The sequence below is a fragment of the Canis lupus genome, chromosome 1 (assembly GCF_003254725.2).
Source record: "Canis lupus dingo isolate Sandy chromosome 1, ASM325472v2, whole genome shotgun sequence".
Taxonomy (NCBI): domain Eukaryota; kingdom Metazoa; phylum Chordata; class Mammalia; order Carnivora; family Canidae; genus Canis; species Canis lupus.
The window spans coordinates 98,524,558-98,546,464 of NC_064243.1; the positions used below are offsets into that span (position 1 = coordinate 98,524,558).

Below are 21,907 nucleotides of genomic sequence, written 5' to 3' on the forward strand. Positions count from 1 at the left end.
GGCCGTGGCGCGGCCGGGGCGGCGGCGGGCTCTAGGGGGGGCCGGGGCGGGCCGCGGGCGCGCTCATGGCCGCTGCGGCCGCCATGTGCTGCCGCCTCCCAGGGCCATGGCGGGAGGGACCTGCGCCGTGCGCCGCTCGAGGCCCGGGCCAGGCTGAGGCGGCCTCGCGCGGGCGGCGGCGGCGGGCGGGGCGGGGCGGCGCAGGCTGACGCACGCGGGCCGGCGGAGGGCGGAAGAGGCGGCGCCGCGGCCTGGGGCCCGCTCCCCGCCGGGATCCGGGCGGGCCGGGCCGGGCCGGGCCGGGCCGGGCCGGGCGGGCGGGCGGGCAGGGGGCGCCGCGGGGGCTGAGCGGGGGCGGGGGCGAGAGGGGCGCCGCGGGGCGGGGGCGGGGGGTCCCGGGGAGAGCCCGTCCTTGTCCCTGAGGTCCCATCACCCTGGAGAGACCCCGTCCTCGTCCCCGGGTCCCGTCACTCCGAGAACACCCCGCCCCCCGTCCTCGGCTCCCGTTACCCCAAGATGACCCCTCCCCGCCCCCCTCCTCTGGTCCTGTCACCCAGAGAAGACCTCTCCCCGCCCCCCATCCGCGGGTCCTGGCACCCGAGGAGACCCCGGCCTTGTCCCTGGGCTCCCGTCACCCTGGAGCGACCGGGTCCTCGTTCCCGGGTCCCGTCACCCCAAGGAGATCCTGTCCCCATCCCAGGCGTCCCATCACCCTGGGGAGACCCCATCCCTGGAGTCTCGTCCCCCCATCCCTGGGGCCCTGTCACCCCGGGGAGATCCCGTCTCCCCTCCCCTGGTCCCTGAGGTCCCGTCACCCAAGGGAGACCCCGCCCACCACCTCTGGGATGCCATAACCCTGAAGAGACCACATCCCTGGGGTCCCGACACCCCAAAAAGGCTGGGTGCAGTCCCCGAAGCCGCTCAGCCCGAGGTGGGACACGTGCCACGGCCCGGGCACCTGGGAGGGAGGAGCAGCCGAGGGCAGTGTCCGGGTGGAGAGAGGACTCAGGTGGTTGCACCGCTGCGTGTCCTGCGGGGTAGGTCCCGGGCCCCAGAGATGAGCATGTCGCTCCTGGTAGTGATGGCGCCTCAGTGAGCGGGGAACACGGCCCCTCCGGACTCCAGTCCTCCCCAAGAGTGGGGTGCCCGCGGAGGAGGGCGGCCCCGGGCGGCGGCAGGGCCTACGCAGCCCCGCAAGGCCGCACCTGCTTGCACACGGAGACAGGTGCCGTGGCCCAGACACGCTGGAAACGCCGGCCATGGTGTCGGGGGTCAGTGCGCTCTGGAAGGGCGGCCGCGCGTCCTGCCCTGCCTGGCTTTCCCGGGGCGCGCACCCGCTCCCCAGGCCATAGATTCCGGTCCTTGCTGCCTGGGTGGCATCGCCTCAGAGGCGATCCTTGCATGACTTCTGTGCCAGAGCTCTGCTGCAGTTGCGTTTAAAATGAGGTTAAGGCTGTAATATATTATGTTTCAATAAGACATTAAAAAAAAAAAAAACCAGATTAATGTCTTGCAGAATGAAGCATTTAGAAACTCACAGCTCTTAAGAGTTTGAAAGTGGCATTTTTACTTACCTCCAGCCCTCCCATCTGTTCTTTTTCTGAAGAAACCTCTCCGGAGGAGCAGGCCCAGACAGCAGGTGCAGAGCAGATGGAGCCCGCCCCATGCCGGCTTCAAGAAGCCCCCATACTCTCTGTCCCTGAAAAGGCAAGTTGAATTTTTTCATGTCTTTTCTTATAGCTTCACCTCAAATACAAGCCAGTGTGATACATACACAAGCGAAATGCTCTTGGTATTTTGATAAGTATGTTTAATTTTTTAAAAACAGACTGTAGCAAGTTAAGCCACTTACCCAGGCACAGAATTGGTAATGAAGCCAGGATTGTGTGTTACTTGGAGATGCAATTAACCATTTCAGGCTGCATTAAATTCTGACACCCCAGAAATAGCCACATGTCCTCTCGCAGGGCTCAGTGGAAGGATAGTTTTAATCACGCGTATTTTAATTCATCGCATTGCATTCGGTGTATTTACCCTCACCATGTACTGTTTTTATTTTAAACACGATTGTTTTTTAATTTTGTAGATGCTTTCAGGCCAGTATCTGTGATTCAGGGAATACGTTTCTCTCACCTTAAGATGGTGTGGAGCACTAAGTTTCTGAAGCCAGGTGCCAAATCCATCTCCTCCCAACTCTGTGCCCTTGTGAAAATTACTGTCTTTTTATTTATTTATTCATTTATTTATTTATTCATTCATTCATTCATTCATTCATTCATTCATTCGACAGAGAAAGGCAGAGACATAGGCAGAGGGGGAAGCAGGCTCCCTGTGGGGAGCCCGATGTGGGACTCAATCCCAGGACCCCGGGATCATGACCTAAGCCAAAGGCAGACCCTCAACCACTGAGCCACCCCGTTGTGCCAAAAATTACTCAGTCTTTTCAGACCTCGGGTTTTATCACTTGTACGATGAGGACGTTAATAGTACTTCCCTCCCAGGCTGTTACAGAACTAAATGAGATAATTTGTGTGCTTACCACACAGCAAATGCTCAGTAAATGTTGGCTCTTAAGTCTATTACTTCCACATAACTATAATTATACTGACTTCATGCTTGAAAACATGGACAAGTTATTTTACTTTTTGAAACTTTAAAATTCATTTTCACAAGTAGAAAGCATAAAAATTCATTTATGCTTACTCACCCTATTTATGTTCATCATTTTAAAAAAGCTAATTGTTTTTCTTTTTTCTTTCATTTTTTTAAACTAATATTATAAATGGCTGTCAAAATGTTTGGCTGACAAATGTTTGTGTAATTTGCATCCTTAGCTCAAATTCGTGGGTTGGTTGAAGTTAAATTTTTTAAAATACCATTACTTTTACAGTAAACATCTGTATTTAAAATTCATTAAAAAATTTTAAATCAGGTTCATGGCTCATGACAACTAATGATTGGGGACTTTTCATTTCTAACCAGTTCATCTTTGGACAATTCACTGAGAGCATATGAATAAAACTTTTCATTTCACCAAGAGAGTGCCGCACAATCGAGGAAAAAATTTTAAAAAATAAACAAAAGTGCTAAAAAGGACATGGTCCTATGCTTCACAAAAATTACAAAATGAAATCTCAGGAAAACTGTTGTGATTAACAGACAGAGAGAACCAGCCCATGGTGTGCAGAAATTATCAATGCGTGGAAAACCAATGACAGAAATACTATTTTCAGCTCTTTTACGTTTCAGCCAATCTGTTACTGATCAACTCATCTACAGCTCAAAGTAGAAAAATATTGTCTTATTTAATGACTCTTTCAAAAGTGAAGTGCTTTATAGTAGAATAACACATCTAATTAATATTCTACTTAATTCGGGTTTCTATCCACTGGTAATAAAAGGTAAGTTTTCATTGCTTCAAGGAAGGTGAGCTGGAGCTCTGCTCTCACCCGTATAATCACTGGCATATTTTGGGAGAACAGCAGGTGGGCACAGCTAAGCACAGGATCTAAGACCTGGCCAGAGAACAGAGTAATCCCTGCTTGGGATTTGAACCTATAATGTTTACCTTGCACTAAGGCTCTAATCTCCTAATTGTCAACCGCAATGACCTGGAAGAACACAGAGATACCTCTGCAGTCTTGAGGATTTCATTGTTGTTGTTGTTGTTTTGGTATTCTACATAGAAAGTGCTTTTCGTTTTTAGTTACGTGGATTAAAAGTCCTTTTTTTCACAGGTGTGGATTTATTTTCTCTTTCAACCATAATTTTTATAAACAGGTATACAGTTATAAACTGTAAGTCACTGGAAAAGTGTGGGTAGCTTTCCATAAATTTACATTTCTGGCCCTCTCCAAGTGCAGCGGGAGTTCCCAAATGCACGGTGACGTTGTCTGTAGGCAGTTGGTGACCACGTCTGCCGAAGCAGCCCTGTACTCCTTATCACCATGCTTGCCCTTCCCCATCGGCAACAGCTGTTCCTGTCCATTCTTTGTGAAGTCTGCGAAGAACTGACTCCCTCTATCCCCACACCACCACTTGTGGGAATGCTCGGCATCCTTCCCCGCAAGGCCTGGGCATCTAAGGCCTCTTCCTCCCAAGACCCATCCTGACCAACCAAGACACTCAGGCACCACACTCTGTCTTCACTCCCACCCTTACCGCTGCAAGCTTCTGAGGAAGAGAAAACAAACATCCAAGGGATGCAGTTGGCGTATAGTCTTTCTTAATTGGATAGAGGACCTTTGTAGTCATCCCTTAAATACTCCTGATGGAATCTTCAAAATTCTTTATTTTTTTAGCAAACTAAATTTTATTTCTCAATATGGTATATCCAATGAGAAAATTTTTTTAAACCAGCAAGTCCCATTCATAGCACAAAAACATGTTAAGATTTAATTATTTAGAGTCTAGTTATCACTGAGTGGTCTGTTACATTTGCACAAACCATTAAAAATATTTCTAGAAGGAACACTTCCCTCACACCAGAATAGGAAGAGCACCCAGGCCTGAGCAGGTGGGAACACATGAACCTCACCTCCTCCGGGGACTCTGTAGCCTCAAACACAGTAAAACACAGTCATTCTCTGGCACGTGGCCGAGGCTCCCTGCACAGATCTGCTGTCTAGGGAAGAAGTCAGAGCTGCCTACAGAGCTACAGGTGCCTTGGGAAGGCAGGGAGGAAGTCCTGCCTTAAATGCAGATGCCCTCAGGGTGGAGCAGTAGCCTGAGCCTGGGAAAGAGCTAAAAGCAAGGAATAGCTGCTCCTTCTCTGGTCACCACTGCCTCTTCACATCCCTCTTTGCAGCAGGTCTCAGATGGGGGTGCGAGCAGCACCAGCCCTGGCTGAGTGGCTAGGATGCCCATCTCCACGTCAATGTGATGGGAGTAAGGATTAAAATAGAAAAGATTATAGACTCAGTAATCTTTTTAAGAGAGAATGTGCAAGCAGGAAGGGCAGAGGGAGAGAGACAGAGGATCTTAAGCCGGCCCCATGCCCAGGATGGAGCCCAACATGGGGCTTGATCTCATGATCCTGAGATCATGGCCTGAGCTGAAATCAAGACGTGGACACCTAACCAACCGAGCCACCCAGGCGCCCCTGGGCCCAGTAATCTTATCCTAACATTTACTTTTTCCTGAGATGTACTATCCAATAGAACTTTCTGTGATGGAGGAAAAATGAGCTGTACCATCCAGTATGGTAGCTCCTAGCTATATATAACTATTGAGCACTTGAGGTATACAGCTGAGGAACTAAATTTTTAAATTTCATTTAGTTTTCATGAAGTAGCTACAGGTGGCTAGTGGCTACTATATCGAAAGAACTTAATTCCTGAAGAGCTGAGAAGTTGCATCAGCCTTGCCTCATACTGGCTTACATTTAAGGAAATGTATTCAGTAAATTATTTAGTAACACTTCAACCTAACATCACATTTGCACAGTGCTCTATAGTTTATAATTGCCTTCTCTTAAAAAAAATATCTTTGGCTCTGATGGATGGTTAGCTACTTGCAGAAATACAGACATCATAAAATAAGGCTCCTACCCTGCATTTTTAATTTCCCAGCCCACACCATTTCTATCATATAGTTTGTTAGAGTTCCTACCGTCTAGGATATCCCAAGAGATACCTTTCCAGTGTGTCAGTAGTCTTAGGAATACTTTACTCACACCAGATGCCATACCCAACTTGTTGCCTGCTCATAACATAAGCCTATGTTAACCATTGCAGCAGACCTGTCTCCCATGTTGCTCATGTTGACTTGTAGCCAACTGCATGGCCTGATCAACTAAAAAGACTGTCTAAAACCCCATGTCCAGACAGGCAGGATAGCATATTATACGTATGGGTTTGGGCTCTTATGTCACAAACAACAGACACAGCTTCCTATAATATAAGCAAAATGGCATTTATTATAAGGATATTAGGAACTCATGAAGTTGAGGGACCAGGACTAGAAGCGGGCAGAAGTGAAGAGGAGGGCAGGCACTAGTACATGTGAAAATACATCTGGGGTGCTGAGGATGACATAATGAACTGCAATTATTCCCGTGTCCTGTAGTCACTTGCTTAAGATTCAAAATTTTTTCTAAGATTTTATTTATTTATTCATGAGAGACACACAGATCGAGAGGCAGAGACACAGGCAGAGGGAGAAGCAGGCTCCATGCAGGGAGCCCAATGTGGGATTCGATCCTGGGTCTCCAGAATTATGCCCTGGGCTGAAGGCAGGCGCTAAGCCGCTGAGCCGCCCAGGCTGCCCAAGATGCAAAGTTATAGAAAAAAAGAGTTGAATAGATCAAGCTTAAGTAAAATGCCTCCAACCTCACAGTGAAAAGAATATGGCTCCTTTGGTTTTAATATGAAGAAGCATGTACCTGGATTGACCATCTCACCAAAACGATATACAACTCTGAGAAAGATCTCTGTGTGCCTTTAGGAAAGGAAGAGGAAGCTGAATGTCCAAAATAGACGTGTTCATGACATATGTGATAAGACCCTTCCTATACCCTGTCCTTAAAAGACACAGATACTATAAAGTCACGCCTTCTAAAATCTTAAGCCAGTGATTATATACTGAATCACTGCTGAGCCACATGTCTGAATAACTGGCCAGCTCTAATTTGATCCATCTGTCTTTTTTTTTTTTAATTTATTTAACTCACCACAGATTCACTTAATTAAGAAACTAAGACCTGTATTTTATCACAAAGGCTCTCCTAAGAAACGTCATGGAACTCCTTACAGCTATCAACACATGCTATATTTCCATGACACCTCCATGACCTATAAGTCTAGCAATCCTATGCTAAATAAAGTTAACCTTTATTACTTTAATCGATTAGGTAGATACATATTAAGCATTCATATTTTTCATTTTCTCAAGTACTTATTGTGACTCAGATTTGTATCTTCCTCTCCAGAAGCTCAGTCTACAAAGAAAATATAACTTCTATTAGCAAGAAAGATAGTGATTAGTACCATTAGTACATTCATTTGAGGAAGATACTAATTTTGAATTGGAGCTTCAGCCTCACTGTCAGCTATTATTACATCAGTAGGGACTGACCACCCTCCAACCTGAAACAACAAACTGAAACAAAATGAGACATGAAACTGAGCCCCACATCAGGCTCTGCACTGGGCATGGAGTCTGCTTAAGATTCTCTCTCCCTCTCCCCCTGCTCCTTCCCCTTGCTCACTCTTGCTCTTACTCTCTAAAAAATTAGTTAATTGAGACCATGTTTCTTAGACATTGAACATCACTGTCTGATGAACAGAGATCTTTGAAAGATGGGAAGCAAAGGGAGTAAGGACGACAATTGACCCAGCTCACTGCCTGGTAGAAGTTTCAGGGCCATGATGTGAGGAAGCGAACCCCACAGAGCCTGGTAGCCTCCTCAAGTTGAGGGAATGGAACTAGGAATCTGTGTTGGACAAAGTGGCTAGGATTCGTAGGGCAGAGTACTGGAGAGAGGAGTTCTATAAAGAGAGATCGCAGATGATCCTCTTGAAGTATTCACCTGAGAATTCACTAGTGCATGGATGTGAGCAAGCTGCCCAAGGCAGAGGAAACATTTGGAAAGGATGGGAGGGGACAGTGCCTGTTCCCAACAGACTGGAAAATCACATCATTCAAAAGTCATCAGCTAGAGCACTAGAAAAGGTCTTCCCTCGATAGTGAGATAAAATTAACCCTAGACAGGACTCTGGAAGATGGTGGAGAAGGAAGCACCAGGAATCTGTCTCCCATCTAGACAAAAATGGCACTTGCAGAATCTGTCTAATGTAATTATTTTGGAACTCTGGAATGTTTTGAAGCATTGAAACTTCCAGAGGAACACTTGGATGGTAAATTTTTGTTCATTTTCGTCAACTTTAGCTCTTAATACAGCAGCAGCTACCCATCTCCACCTCCAGCCACATGGCAGGCAGCTGTGCACATGTTCCTTGAGCAGCTTACATACAGGCTTCAGGAGCAAGGATGGACAAAAAGGGCACTGCCCTCCAAATATTGGTGATCTGTAGTCTCACTGCTGGTTGCTACTTCTGATCACAGAGGTGCAAAGATGCAGGTAGCCATTGTTGTTGCACCTCCCCCTCCCACTGCAAGCCCCTCTCCACACACACACACACACACACACACACACACACACACACACACACAGGCTGAGCTGACTTCCAGGAAATGTAAAGGGAAGTGCCTTTTTCTCACCTTCATTTTTCACCTTTCCACTGTCATGAGCCAGACATTAAAGACTGGATATTCAAAAACAACTGCATGTACAAAGAAAATTTAAAAGTGACTGCATTTGCCCAGGAAAATCTCAGAAAATATCTAAGAAGACATTATGTTTATACCTCAGGCTGATCCCTGGTTGTTTGAGACAACCTGAAACAAACAAACAAAACAATAACAAACAACCAACACACCCTGGGTAATGGGGAGAACCTGATTGCCAGATTTACCACATTATTATCTTCAAAATTCCAGTGTTCAAAAAAAACCACACAAAGCATAGAAAGAACTGGGAAAGCATGGCCCATTCAAAAGAGAAACCATGGGATGCCTGAGTGGCTCAGTGGTTGAGTGCCTGCCTTCGGCCCAGGGTGTGATCCTGGAGTCCCGGGATCGAGTCCCACATCAGGCTTCCTGCATGGAGCCTGCTTCTCCCTCTGCCTATGTCTCTGCTGTCTCTCTGTCTCATGAATAAATAAATAAATAATCTTTAAAAAAAGAAAAACCATTTGACATAATCTGTCCCTGAGATAAATTTAATATAAGATATATTAAATAAATACTTTTTAAAAACCTGTCTTAATATGTTCAAAGAACTAGGGATGTAGGGAAAGACAAGAAAACAAGGTATAAACAAAATAGGGATATCAATAAAGAGAAAACCTATTAAAAAAGAAATTCTGAAGCTGAAAAGTACAATAACTGAAATTTTAAAGATCACTAGAGGTATTCAAAAGCAGATTTGAGCAGGCAAGAGAAATAATCAGTGAACTTGAAGAGAGAACAATGGAAATTACCAAAGCTGAAGAAGAAAAAGAAAAACGATTGAAGAAAAGGAATGGAGCCCAAGGGAAATATGGGACAACACAAAATGTATCCACATACTCATCATGGGAGTACCAGAAGGAGAAGAGACAGAAGCAGAGAGAACATTTGAATAGTGGCTGAAAACTTCTTAAATTTGATGAAATACATAAATATAAACATCCAAGAAGCTCAACAAACTCCAAATAAGATGAAATCACAGACCCACACTGAAACACATACTCAAACTCTCAAAAAACAAAGACAAATATGGAAAGCAGCAAGGGAGAAGCAAATAATCACATAAAGCAATCGTCAATAAGTTTATCTGCAAATTTCTCATCAGAAACCATAGAGGCCATATATATTCAAAATGCTTAAAGAAAAATAATATCAACCAGGAATCCTATACCCAGCAAAACTGTTCTTCAAAAATGAGAGAGAAATCAAGACATTCCCAGATAAACAAAAGCTGAGGGGGTTCAAGACCTCTAGACCTGCCCTACAAGAACTGCCTAAAGGAGTCCTACAAAGTGGGAAAAAAAATGGTATTAGACTGTAACTCAAAGCCATATGGAGAAATAAAGATCTCAATAAAAGTAAATACAAATACATCTTTCAAAGGTAGTGTTATTGTAGGAATAGTTTGTAACTGTAATTTTTGTTTCTTCTATGAGTTAAGAGGTTAGTGCATTAAAAGAGAAAAACACTATTAATGTAAAAGCTAGTGTTACTGTACTACTGATTTGTAACTCCAAATAATGTTTTCTACATGACTGAGGACAGTAACGCATTTAAAAAAATTATTATGTTTTGTGGCAGGCAATCTATAAAGATGCACTTTTGTGACAGCAGCTACTAAAAGAGGCAGAATGAAATTCTAAAAGAGCAAAGATTTTTATTGGAGATAAGCTGTCATAAACTACAATTAGAAAGTCACGATTTTAGGATGGTGAATGTAATCTCCATGGCAACTGCACAAAAAGAAATACAGAATTCAAGAACTTTACAACAACAAAAACTCCAAACACAGAAGGCAGTAATGCAGAAAAATGACCAAAAAAACCCTACAGAGAATATACAAAACAAGTAGCATAATGAAAGAAGCTAAGTGCCTCTTTATCAGTAATTACTTTAAATGTAAATGGATTAAACTCTCCAAACAACAGATAGAGATTAGAAAAATGATATGTGAAAAAAACTGGTGTTATTTTTATAGAGATTGCATTAAATGTGTTGATAGCTTTGGGTAGTATAGACATTTTAATGATGTTTGTTCTCCCAATCCATGAACATGGAATGCTTCTCCATTTTTCTCTGTCCTCTTCAATTTCTTTCATGAGTTCTATAGTTTTCAGAGTACAGATCTTTTACCTCTTTAGTTAGGCTTATTCCTAAGTATCTTATTGATTTTGGTGCAATTACAAATGGAATCAATTCCTTGATTTCTTTTTCTGCTGCTTCATTATTAGTATATAGAAAATGACAGTCTCTTCAACAAATGGTGTTGGGCAAACTGGACAGCAACATGCAAAAGAAAGAAACAGAACCACTTTGTTATACTATAAACAAAAATAAATTCAAAATGGATGAAAGACCTAAATGTGAGACAAGAAACCATCAAAATCCTAGAGGAGAACACAGGCAGGAACCTCTTTGACCTTGGCCACAGCAACTTCTTACTATACACATCATCAGAGGCAAAAGAAAGGCAAAAATAAACTATTTGGACTTCATCAAGATAAAATCTGTGACACCTGGATGGCTCCAGGTGGTTGAGCATCTGCCTTTGGGTCAGGTCATGATCCCAGCGTCCCTGGATTGAGTCCTGCATCAGGCTCCCTGCATGGAGCCTGCTTCTCCCTCTGCCTATGTCTCTGCACCTCTGTCTGTGTCTCTCATGAATAGATTATATTTATTTATTCATGAGAGACGCACACACACACACACACAGAGGCAGAGACACAAAGGATATAAAAATACAGATTTGAAGAGGTACCTGCACCCTGATATTTATAGCAGCATTATCTACAATAGCCAAACTATGGAAACAGCCCAAGTGTCCAACAAGTGATGAATGGATAAAGATGTGGTGTATATATACAATGGAATATTCAGCCATCAAAAAGGATGAAATCTTGTCATTTGTAATGACATGGATGGAGCTAGAGAGTATTATGTTAAGTAAAATAAGTCAGTCAGAGAAAGAAAAATACCATATGATCTCACTCAAATGTGGAATTTAAGGAACAAAACAAAGAGCAAAGGAAAAAAGAGACAAACCAAGAAACAGACCATTAACTATAGAGAACACACTGATGATCACCAGAGGAGAGGTGGTTGGAAAAGTGGGGAAAATAGGTGATGGGGATTAAGGAGTGCACTGATCATGTGCACGGGTATGATGTATGGAAGTGTCAAATCACTATGCTGTACACCCAAAACTAATGTTACACTGTATGTGAATCAACTGGAATGTAAATAAAAACTAAACAAACAAATAAAAACCCAAACACAATTTAAAAGTGAAAGGATTTGAATATATTTTCTCCAAACAAGATGTACAAATGGAAAATAAGCATGAAAAGATATTCCACATCACTTGTCTTGATGGAAATGCAGTCTAAAACCACATTGCAATAAACATACTAGAAGGGATTACAATTTTGTAAAATGGAAAATATTACATGTTGATGTGAATGTAGGGAAATTAGAACTCATAATATACCTGGTGGATACATAAAATGTTGCAGCCACAGTGGAAAACAGTTTGTTGGTTCCTCAAAAAGGTAAAAAATAGGGACGCCTGGGTGGCTCAGAGGTTGGGCATCTGCCTTCGGCTCAGGGCGTGATCCTGGGGACCCGGGATTGAGTCCTGCATCGGGCTCCCTGCATGGAGCCTGCTTCTCCCTCTTCCCCTGTCTCTGCCTCTGTGTGTGTGTGTGTGTGTCTCATGAATAAATAAAATCTTTTTTAAAAAAAGGTAAAAAATAGAATTACCTTATGACTCAACATTCCGCTCCTATGTATTTACCCAAAGGAATTCAAAGCACAAACTCAAACAAATATGCCAATGTCCACAGCAGCATCATTCACAAGAGCTGAAAGGTGGGAACAACACAAATGTCCATCAACACATGAATGGATTGATGAAATGTGGTAAATAAATACAATGGAATACTATTATGCTATAAAAAGGAATGAAGCATGGAAATGCACAGCAGTACAGATGAACCTAGAAAACATTATGTTAAGTGAAAGTAGAAAGACAAAATGATATTTTAAATTCCTTTTATATAAAATGTGAAGAATGATCAATTTTATAGAGATAGACATTAATTCAGAGGTTGCCAGGGGCTGGAGAGATGGAAGAATTGGAAGTTATTGCTTAGTGGTACAGTTTCTGTTTGGGGTGATAAAAGTTTTGGTGGTGATGGCTGCATGCCATCATGAATGTAATTAAAGGGATCCCTGGGTGGCGCAGCGGTTTGGCGCCTGCATTTGGCCCAGGGCACAATCCTGGAGACCAGGGATCGAATCCCACGTCGGGCTCCCAGTGCATGGAGCCTGCTTCTCCCTCTGCCTATGTCTCTGCCTCTCTCTCTCTCTCTCTCTGTGACTATTATAAATAAATAAAAATTTTAAAAAAAGAATGTAATTCAGGCTGAAAATAATTAAATGAAGAATATTTTATGATATGTATTTTACCATACCACAATTTTTTAAAGTTACTATTGTAATATACCAACACTATTAAACTCCAAGCTTCAAATGGATGAACCATCTGTGAATTATGTGTCAATAAAGCTTTTTAAAAACCACAATGAGATCCTACTACACACCTGTTAGAATGGCTAAAATTAAGAGTGCTTATTGCCAAGTGCTGGTGAGGGTGTGGAGGAACTGGGACTCTCATACTGTTGTTAGAAAAAAAGTCTGGAACTTTCTTTGAAAAGTCTGGTAATAGGGCCCCTGTAAGTCAGAGAATGTGTCAATAATCCCTGTTTTTTCCTGATTTCCCCCACCCCGAGACCTGAACTTTACCCTAGTCATGGAGAAGCTCTGCAGAGGCCAACTAGATAGCAATAAGCTCAACTCTGAGAAGAAACCTGTCTCATTAGCCTGGAGGCAGGAAGAAGTGACTTGTGGTCTGAAGAATGTGAAGGAAATGTATGCTTATTTTTTTTTCTGTTTTCTGTTATTTTTCCTGAGAGCAGTTCCTTTTGGCAGAATCATGGGACGTGTTGGCAGGTAATAATCAGAGAGAAACCCCACCTTTCTAGCCAGAGCACAAGGGAAAACGGCCCCTGGGAGCCAGAGAGTCTGGGGGACTTCCTGGAGAGAGGAGAAAGCTGGAAAGGAGGCTCCCCAGTTCTGTGTATGAAGACATGTGTCCATGCTCAGCCCAGAGCTGCACATCTGAGGCAACCACCACCAAGAGAGGGCAAGACAGGTTTGTGTGGTGTGAGGCTAACCCAGTGATGGCCTGCTGAGACAAAAACAGCCACCCCCTCCAGAGAATTGTCTAGACTTTTAGCACACAGAGACTCCCGACATGAAGCAGACAGTCTTTGCTTTGCATGGCAGTATGAACCTGTAAAAATGACCAGGCAGGCATACTAAACTGTGTCGTGCAATCTTACTAACCAATGAGTAAAATTATGATTTTCTGTAATGTCTAGAAACCTTCATCAAAACATTAGAAACATATAGTCAGTTGTAAATATATAAGGAAATGATTAAAATAGTAAAATTAATATTTATTTTGTACCCTCCCATTAGCAACACAGAATTAAAGTGCTTTTTGTCTTTTTTTGCAAAAAGTACATTGAGACTCTTTTGAGCAGTGCCCACCTTTTTCTTAAGTTGTATGACTTATTTGACAACTTGTCATAATCCTTACCAAGTCTGGATCAGCTTTCAACATGTTCTACTTTGAGCTTTTAATGTCATGAAATACCTCCATGTGTCTTGAATGTGTATTTGCTGATGCACTTCCTCTGTGACACCTTCACTCTTTTTGTCACAAGCACCTTCCTGACACGTTTGATCAACTAGCCTTGACTGGGTCCCTCTGGCTGCACATCCGAGCATCTGCAGTGCAGCAGTGCTGGCCTGCAACAATCGACAATCGGCTACCTCTTCAACAACCCTATTTATGTTGGATTTCAATTCCCGCTTTCATTGGTCCACTTGGTAAACTGTCATGTGGCTTTATCAACGGAGACAAGGAGGCAACACAACTACATACTTCGCTGTCTGTGCATAAACTGAGATATGCTGTGACCATCAGTCACCAGCAGGCTCGGCAAGAAGCAACATCACTGGTCATTGAGCATGATGCCATCTGCCCCCAGGGACTGGGGAACTGAGTGTCATCAAAAACCGACCTCCAGGGGATCCCTGGGTGGCTCAGCGGTTTGATGCCTGCCTTTGGCCCAGGGCATGATTCTAGAGTCCCGGGATCAAGTCCTGTGTCGGGCTCCCGGCATGGAGCCTGCTTCACCCTCTACCTGTGTCTCTGCCTCTCTCTCTCTCTTTCTCTCTCTCTGTCTATCATAAATAAATAAATGAATCTTAAAAAAAAAAGAGAGAGAGATCTTCATACTTTGGAGCCAAAATACAACACAAAGACAGAGTTTGGGATGAAGAGTAACTTTATTGCTTTATTGCTTTGCCAGCCAAAGGAGGCTGCAGTAGGCTAAGGCCTTCAAAACAGCAAGCCTGCCTGGAGGAAGGGATAGGGGATTTTATAGGGAAATATGGGGTCTAGATTGGTTTTAGGAATTGTGTACTTGTGGCCAACCTCATTCATCCTTCATGGTGGTACCAGGTTCCCAAAACAAAAGGCTAGGAAGGAAGATGGGGAGGTTTGCAGAAGAGAGGGAAAGGGTTACTTAGTTAAAATGGAGCTTCACTGAAGCATTAGTGCAGCTATTTTGGGTTTCGTTCAACTTTACGTTTTTAAGTGGTTTCATGAGGAGCTAGAGCAGTTTGCAGCGCTTGTACTTTATGAAATTACTTAGAAAACATGCTACTAATTAAAACTTGAACCATGATCTTGGGGTACTTGAACCATGACCTTGGGGTACTACTGCCAACGAAAGGGTGGTGCCTGACACTTCACAATCACAAAGCGTCACCTCCAGTATATAATATGCATGAGGTGTGAATCACTAGTACTGGATCACTCCCAAGGGGATTGGAAATTACGCTCCAAGTCAAGGGATCTGTGGATACGTTTTAGAACCACTACATTCCCAAAATACATTTTCACTGCATATAGATTCTGGGTTGATGATTCTTTTCTGCTAATACTCTAAAGATACTGTTTCACTGTGCTCTAGACTGCATGATTTTTTATTAGATATTCCTGTATTGAATATGTTGTTTTGTCTTTCTGGTTGCATTCAAGATTTTTAATCTTTGGTTTTTATCAATTAGATTATGACATATTGGGAATTTTGTTGGATTTTTCTGAGTCTCTGGAACATGTACTTTTATTTTGTTCACCAGATTTTAAGTTTTCAGCAATTATTTCTTCAAAATATTTTTTTCTGCACCAATTCCCACCCCCCCATCTTTCAGAGACTCAAATGACAAAAATAATAGACTTTTTTTTTCTTTCAAGGTATTATTTAGGGGATCCCTGGGTTGCTCAGTGGTTTGGCACCTGCCTTCAGCCCAGGGCGTGATCCTGGAATCCCAGGATTGAGTCCTGCATCAGGCTCCCTGCATGGAGCCTGCTTCTCCCTCTGCCTTTGTCTCTGCCTCTCTCTCTCTATGTCTCTCATGAATAAATAAATAAATAAAACCTTTAAAAATTATTTAAATTATTTAAATTCCAGTTAGTTCAAAATATAATGTAGTATTAGTTTCAGGGGTAGAATTCAGTAATTCATCAGATGCGTATAACACCAGTGCTCATTACCTCAAGTGCCCTCCTTAATGCTCATCACCCAGTAACCCTGTACCCCTACTCCCTCCCCTCTGGGAACCCTCAGTTTGTTCTCTAGAGTTCAGTCTCTTATGACTTGACTCCCTCTCTGTCTTTAAATTATTTTATTTTTCCTTTCCTTCCCCTGTGTGTTCATCTGTTTTTTTTTCCTTAAATACTAGACTTTTTGATATTGTTTCACAGATTCCTGAAGCTCAGTTCATTTTGTCTGATTTTTTTTTCTCAGTGTTTCTCAGATTGGTTAATGTGTATGGATCTGTCTTGAATTCATGACTCTGTGTTACATCCATTCTGCTATGAAAACCACCTATTACATGTTTATTAATTTCAGAAATTATATTTTTCAATTCTAAAATTCCCATTTGAGATTTCCTTTTTTTTCTTTTTTTTGAGATTTTATTTATTCATGAGAGACTCAGAGAGAGAGGCAGAGACATAGGCAGAGGGAGAAGCAGGCTCCATGCACCGGGAGCCCGACGTGGGATTCGGATTCAATCCCAGGTCTCCAGGAATGCGCCCTGGGCCAAAGGCAGACACTCAACCGCTGAGCCACCCAGGGATCTCAAATCTTGGACATTTTTAATACTATGTTGTGAGACTCTGCAACCTATTATAATCCTCTGGAGAATATTGACTTTAAGTAGGCAATTAACCCAGCTAGACACAGGCTGAAAAATTAGGTCTCTCCTTCCATAGACAGTGGCTCCAACGGCTGTTCTGGTTTCAAAGCTTTTGCTCATGTTTTTGGGTCTGTCCACCTGTGTACAGCTTAGGTTTGAGCCCAGGACTTGAACATTTCTTGTGCAGCATCAAGGACTCCTCTCCCCTAGCTCTCTCCCCTATAGTTCCCCAACATACACTGTTTGAATCGCAGGAACTTTCTGGAGGTTTTGTTGCCCATCCTGTCTTCTCATAGTTCCAGGACTGGGGTCCTCCTCAAGCAGGGCTGAGAAAGAAACAAAGCAAGAGATATCTCTATCTTTATCTCCATCTCTAATCTCATCTATACCTGTACCTGTATCTGTGTGTCTGTCTACCTACCTACCTACCTATTGGGGAGAGAGGGAGAACTTTCAGAGATTTCCCCCTAAAATCTCTTTGGCTCACAGAAAAACCCTTTTTCTGGTTCTCTGGCCAGAAAGACAGGGGTTTTACTGGAGTTCTTGCAGCACATGCCAACTGGGGGGAGTTCTGTGAGTGGGGCCATTTCCATGTCAAAGCTGGAAGAGTTAACAATATTGGGAAACTCATTCCTGTACAGGGTGTTCCTTGATTTTTGGCTTGTGCTCCCCAATTTTCCTGTCACTATTTACTTTTCAGAGTCCACAGGGAGTTGATATATAATTTTGTCCAGAAATGTAACAAGTGGGAGAAATAGGCTATAGTGTGCTTACACTACTTTGGTCAGCACAAGAAGTCCCAAAACTTTTAAAATCTTATAAAATTTAAGCTTGAGTTTGTTTTTTAAGATAATCAAGTATTTTTTTCTAAGTGGCTTCAGCCTTCTTTTTTATGTCCTTCCCTAGCAACAGGGATTTTTAGAACAGTGTGTTTGGCAAGTGAGTCCTCAATGTTGTGATATTTTTTTTACTAAATGAGAAAATACCAAACTTTCCCTTTGCTTCCTTTGCTCCTCAGTTCAGTAGAACTTAACTTTAGCATTTCCTAATGATGTTTCTGAAAAGTTTTGATTTTTCAAAGTATCATGTACTGTATTTCCGAATCCCAAGTTGGCTTCTGCTGTATATTTAAATTTGATATAAGATAGATGAAGACTACTTTGCCACTACTCTGTTTATTCAAAATACTGTTTACATGAAGCAAACTTTGGTAAGAAAAGGTATCCTGGAAGCATTTTTTGTAATCATCTTAAAATCATGTCTGTTTTCTTTAGTTTAAACACAGAGAGAAAAGATGTAGCTTATTTCAATGAAAAGGAATCTTTTTAAGCAAAAAGATTGCTTTAAAATTGAGTCAAACAAGTTATGTAAAAGGAAACATTTGATTTTAAAACATACACTTTCTATCTTGCTGCAGTTTAAATATAGACAAAATTATACAATCCATCAGTAATACCGCATAAGAAACTGTATCTGTGGTCGTTTGATGAGTAAGTGTGTGGAGGTTCTGATCAGCTCTTTTGTAGTGTGCCATAGAAAAGAGGAGCTCGTTCACCTGTTGCTAAGCAACAATGCTTCCCAGACCAGAACTTGTGGAAACCAAAGACAGGGTAGGGTTATGAATTGTCCAAATTCACAAAGAGAAAGAGAGGGTGCAGTATACAAGTGAATAGAGATCCAGGAAACCACTTTTTGAAAACTAAGCAAAGGCAATTCAAGTGAATATTGGAGAAATAAACCAAAAGCCCAGTTCTCTAGTTCTTCCAAGCATAAAACACACACTGAACCCTAAGGAGTTCTGCATGTGCAAGGGTCTAAATATTAACTCCCACATAGTTCAGTGAACTCAAAGTAAAAAATTATAATGAAGACAATTTTTATTAACACATTTAAGGCATTTTACTAAAAATGCTGCCTTTCATAGGTAGTAAAAGAAAGTAACACTATAGTTTTATTAATAGATTGCTAAATTTCAGATATGAAGCACAAAGAATTCAGCAAAATTGAATGGGAAGATTAATATTGTTATAGATCTAAGAATTAAACGTTTTAAAGATTTTATTTATTTGAGAGAGAGTGAGAGCATGAGTGGGAAGAGGGGCAGAGGCAGAGAGAGGGCCAGGAGAAGGCCCCCTGTTGAGCCCACAAAGGAGAACTTGGGGCTTGATCCCAGGACTCTGAGATCATAACCTGAGCCAAAAGCAGATGCTTAACTGACTGAGCCACCCAGGTGGCTTTTCCTTGAATTAAATTGCTAAGACTAGAAAAAGAAGTGTTTAAAGAAAAATAATCCTGTTTTATCTCAGTTGCAAAGAGATTAAAAGTTCTCTCTTTAGAAAATCTTAGGGATATATATAAATAAGTTTATATTTAATATAAAATTAAACCCTCTTTTCTGTTTCATTGATCTATGCATCTGTTTTTATGAAAAAACAATACTATTTTGATTACTATAGCTTTGTAATATACTTTGAAATCAGGAAAAGTGATGCCTTTGGTTTTCCTCTTGCTCAAGATTACTTCAGATATTTGGGGTCTTTTCTGGTTCCATATGAATTTTAGATTTTTAAAAAAATTCCTATGGAAAATGCCATTGGAATTTTGATAGAGATTCCTTTGATAAGAATAGGAATCTATTTGTTTTGTTAGGGAGTGTAGATTGCTTTGGAGGATATGGATATCTTAATAATGTTAATTCTTCCAATCCATAAATACAGGATATCTTTCCATTTATTTGTGTCTTCAATTTCTTTCATCAGCATTATATAGTTTCAGTGTACTGAACTACAGTTTCAGATCTTTCACCTCCTTAGTTTAACTATTACATTGTTTTTGATATTATTGTTAATGGATTATTTTAATTTCTTTCTCTAATGGTTGATTTTTAGGGTATAGAAATACAACTGATTTTTGTATACTGATCTTGTATCTTGCAACTTTATGAAATTTATTAGTTCTAAGTTTTTTGGTGGAGTCTTTAGAGTTTTCTATATGCAAAACCATGTCTTTTTTTTTTTTTTCAAAACCATGTCTTTTGCAATCAAAGACAATTTTACTTCTTCTTTTTAGATTTGGATGCCTTTAATTTTCTCCCCTAGCTACCCTGGCTAGAACTTCCAGTACTATGTTGAATAGAATTTGTGAGAGGGAGTGTCCTTGCCTTGTTCCTGATCTTAGAAGAAATACTTTTAGCTTTTCACCATTGAGTATGATGTTAGCTGTAGGCTTGTCACATATGGTCTTTATTATGTTGAGGTACATTCCATCTATACCTAATTTACTGAGTTTTTATCATTAAAGAATGTTACCTTTTGTCAAATGCCTTTTCTTCATTCTATTGAGATAATCATATGATTTTTATTCCTCATTTTGTTACCAGACTGTGTCACATTTATGATTTGCATATGTTGAACCATCCTTGCATCCCAGGGTTAAATCCCACTTGATCTTGGTATCTAATCCTTTCAATGTACTATTGTATTTGGTTTTGGTTTCTTAGTATATTATTTGAAGATTTTTTTTGCAACTATGTTCAACAGAGATATTGATCTGTAATTTTTTTTTCTTGTAGTGTTCTTGTCTAGCTTGGTATCAGGCTAATGCTGACTTCATAAAATGAGAACAGAAGTGTTTCCTCATCAAGTTTTTAGAAGAGTTTGAGAAGAATTGGAATTTTGTTGTCTTTGGGCTTCCTAAATCTAAATGTCTTTCCCTTCATTTAAAAAGTTTTTAGCCATTATTTCTTTGAATAAGCTCCCTACTGCTTTCACTTTATCTTCTCCTTCTGGGATACATACAATTCATATATTGGTCCATTTTATACAGTTCCATAGGTCCCTTAAGCTATTTTCTTGGGTTTTTATTTTTATTTTTTTTCTTTGATGGATGATTTCCACTGGACTGTCTTTGAGTTCATTGATCCTTTCTTTCATTTGATCAAATCTGATTTTGAACCTCTCTATTGAATTTCTCAATGTAGTTTTTATTCCTTAGTTCTATGGTTTCTGTTGGTACTTTTTTTTTTTTTTTTTTTTTTTTTTTATTTATTTATGATAGTCACAGAGAGAGAGAGAGAGAGAGAGAGGCAGAGACACAGGCAGAGGGAGAAGCAGGCTCCATGCACCGGGAGCCTGATGTGGGATTCGATCCCGGGTCTCCAGGATCGCGCCCTGGGCCAAAGGCAGGCGCCAAACCGCTGCGCCACCCAGGGATCCCTTCTGTTGGTACTTTTAAATATTTTCTACCTCTTTGTTTAAATTCTCATTTTATTTATGCATTGCTCTCCTTACCTTAGTGAGCATCCTTATGACTGTTAACTTGAACTCTGTTAGGTAAACCACTCATCTCCATTTCATTAAGGTCAGTTCTTAGAAATTTTCTTACTCTATTCTTTATTATATATTCATTTTGTTCCTTCACTTAGATGGCAGCCATAGCAGGTGGGGTGCTAGCTGCATGGACAAGCTCTTTCTAGGGAGAAGCCAGAGATTTGGTCTTACTGTTGGAATGAGCTAGGGGAAGATGATGTTGACCACCAGCTCTCTCAGGTTCCTGGGTGGATCTCAGGGGGCTCCCACACACAGGCAGATCAGAAGCCTGATCTTCAGGCAACAGCTTAAAAAGTATGCAGTCAATTCCCTTCCAGGGTGAAATGAGAAGAGGGACAATTTTGTCAGTTCCCATTGCACTGAGCCCAAGGGTATATAGGTGCAGGGAGTACCCACATGACCATTTAAAAACTACTTCTTTATACCTGAAACTGATGTTACAAGTCAGGTATACCTCAACAACAACAAACTTCTTTGTTTTCTATGGTCCTGTGGAATTCATGAATGCAAGCTGTCTTGGCTATCAGAACTAGGTGACTTGAGGACCCATACCTTAGGTGGTAACCTTTAAAGTTGGGTGCTCGAAGTGTGATCCAAACTCTTCACTCCTCAGGAAGATGCTGGGAGTTGTGGTTCCATACTAAGTGTAAGGTTCTGTGCTGGGAGTAGGGTTTATGGCAAGACTGTGTCTCAGGCTTTCCTACCCATTTCAATGTGAGTGTTTTTTTCAGTCACTTAATGTGTAGGACTCACTCAGATAGTTTCTGGATTTCTCCTAAAGGGAATTTCTTTGTGTATATCTGTATATTTGGTGCTTCGAGGGAGGAGAAATATTCAGGAACTGCCTAGGATACCATCTTGGTAATATCCACCTAATAATTTTCAAAATCTCTCATATTAAGCCCATAGAAATAACTTTGTAGTGTAACATAGCTTACTATAGGCCTTCTGCT

At 41.5% G+C, this 21,907-nt stretch overlaps 1 protein-coding gene and 1 long non-coding RNA gene across 2 annotated transcripts; one reads left to right on the forward strand and one right to left on the reverse strand.

The window, feature by feature from the left end:
• Positions 1-65: 65 nt before the first annotated feature.
• Positions 66-14,651, forward strand: LOC118350875 (uncharacterized). Its single transcript, XM_035699525.2, has 5 exons — positions 66-190; positions 863-1,037; positions 1,607-1,707; positions 13,266-13,299; positions 14,079-14,651. Exons 1-5 carry the CDS (start codon positions 66-68, stop codon positions 14,418-14,420), a joined length of 777 nt encoding a protein of 258 aa, XP_035555418.1. The 3' UTR covers positions 14,421-14,651.
• Positions 14,652-16,721: 2,070 nt separating this feature from the next.
• On the reverse strand, positions 16,722-18,301 carry LOC125752467 (uncharacterized). The gene is made up of 2 exons (XR_007402006.1): positions 18,083-18,301; positions 16,722-16,952 (listed from the first exon to the last, which is right to left on the reverse strand). It is a non-coding gene; the product is annotated as an uncharacterized LOC125752467 (long non-coding RNA).
• Positions 18,302-21,907: the final 3,606 nt, after the last annotated feature.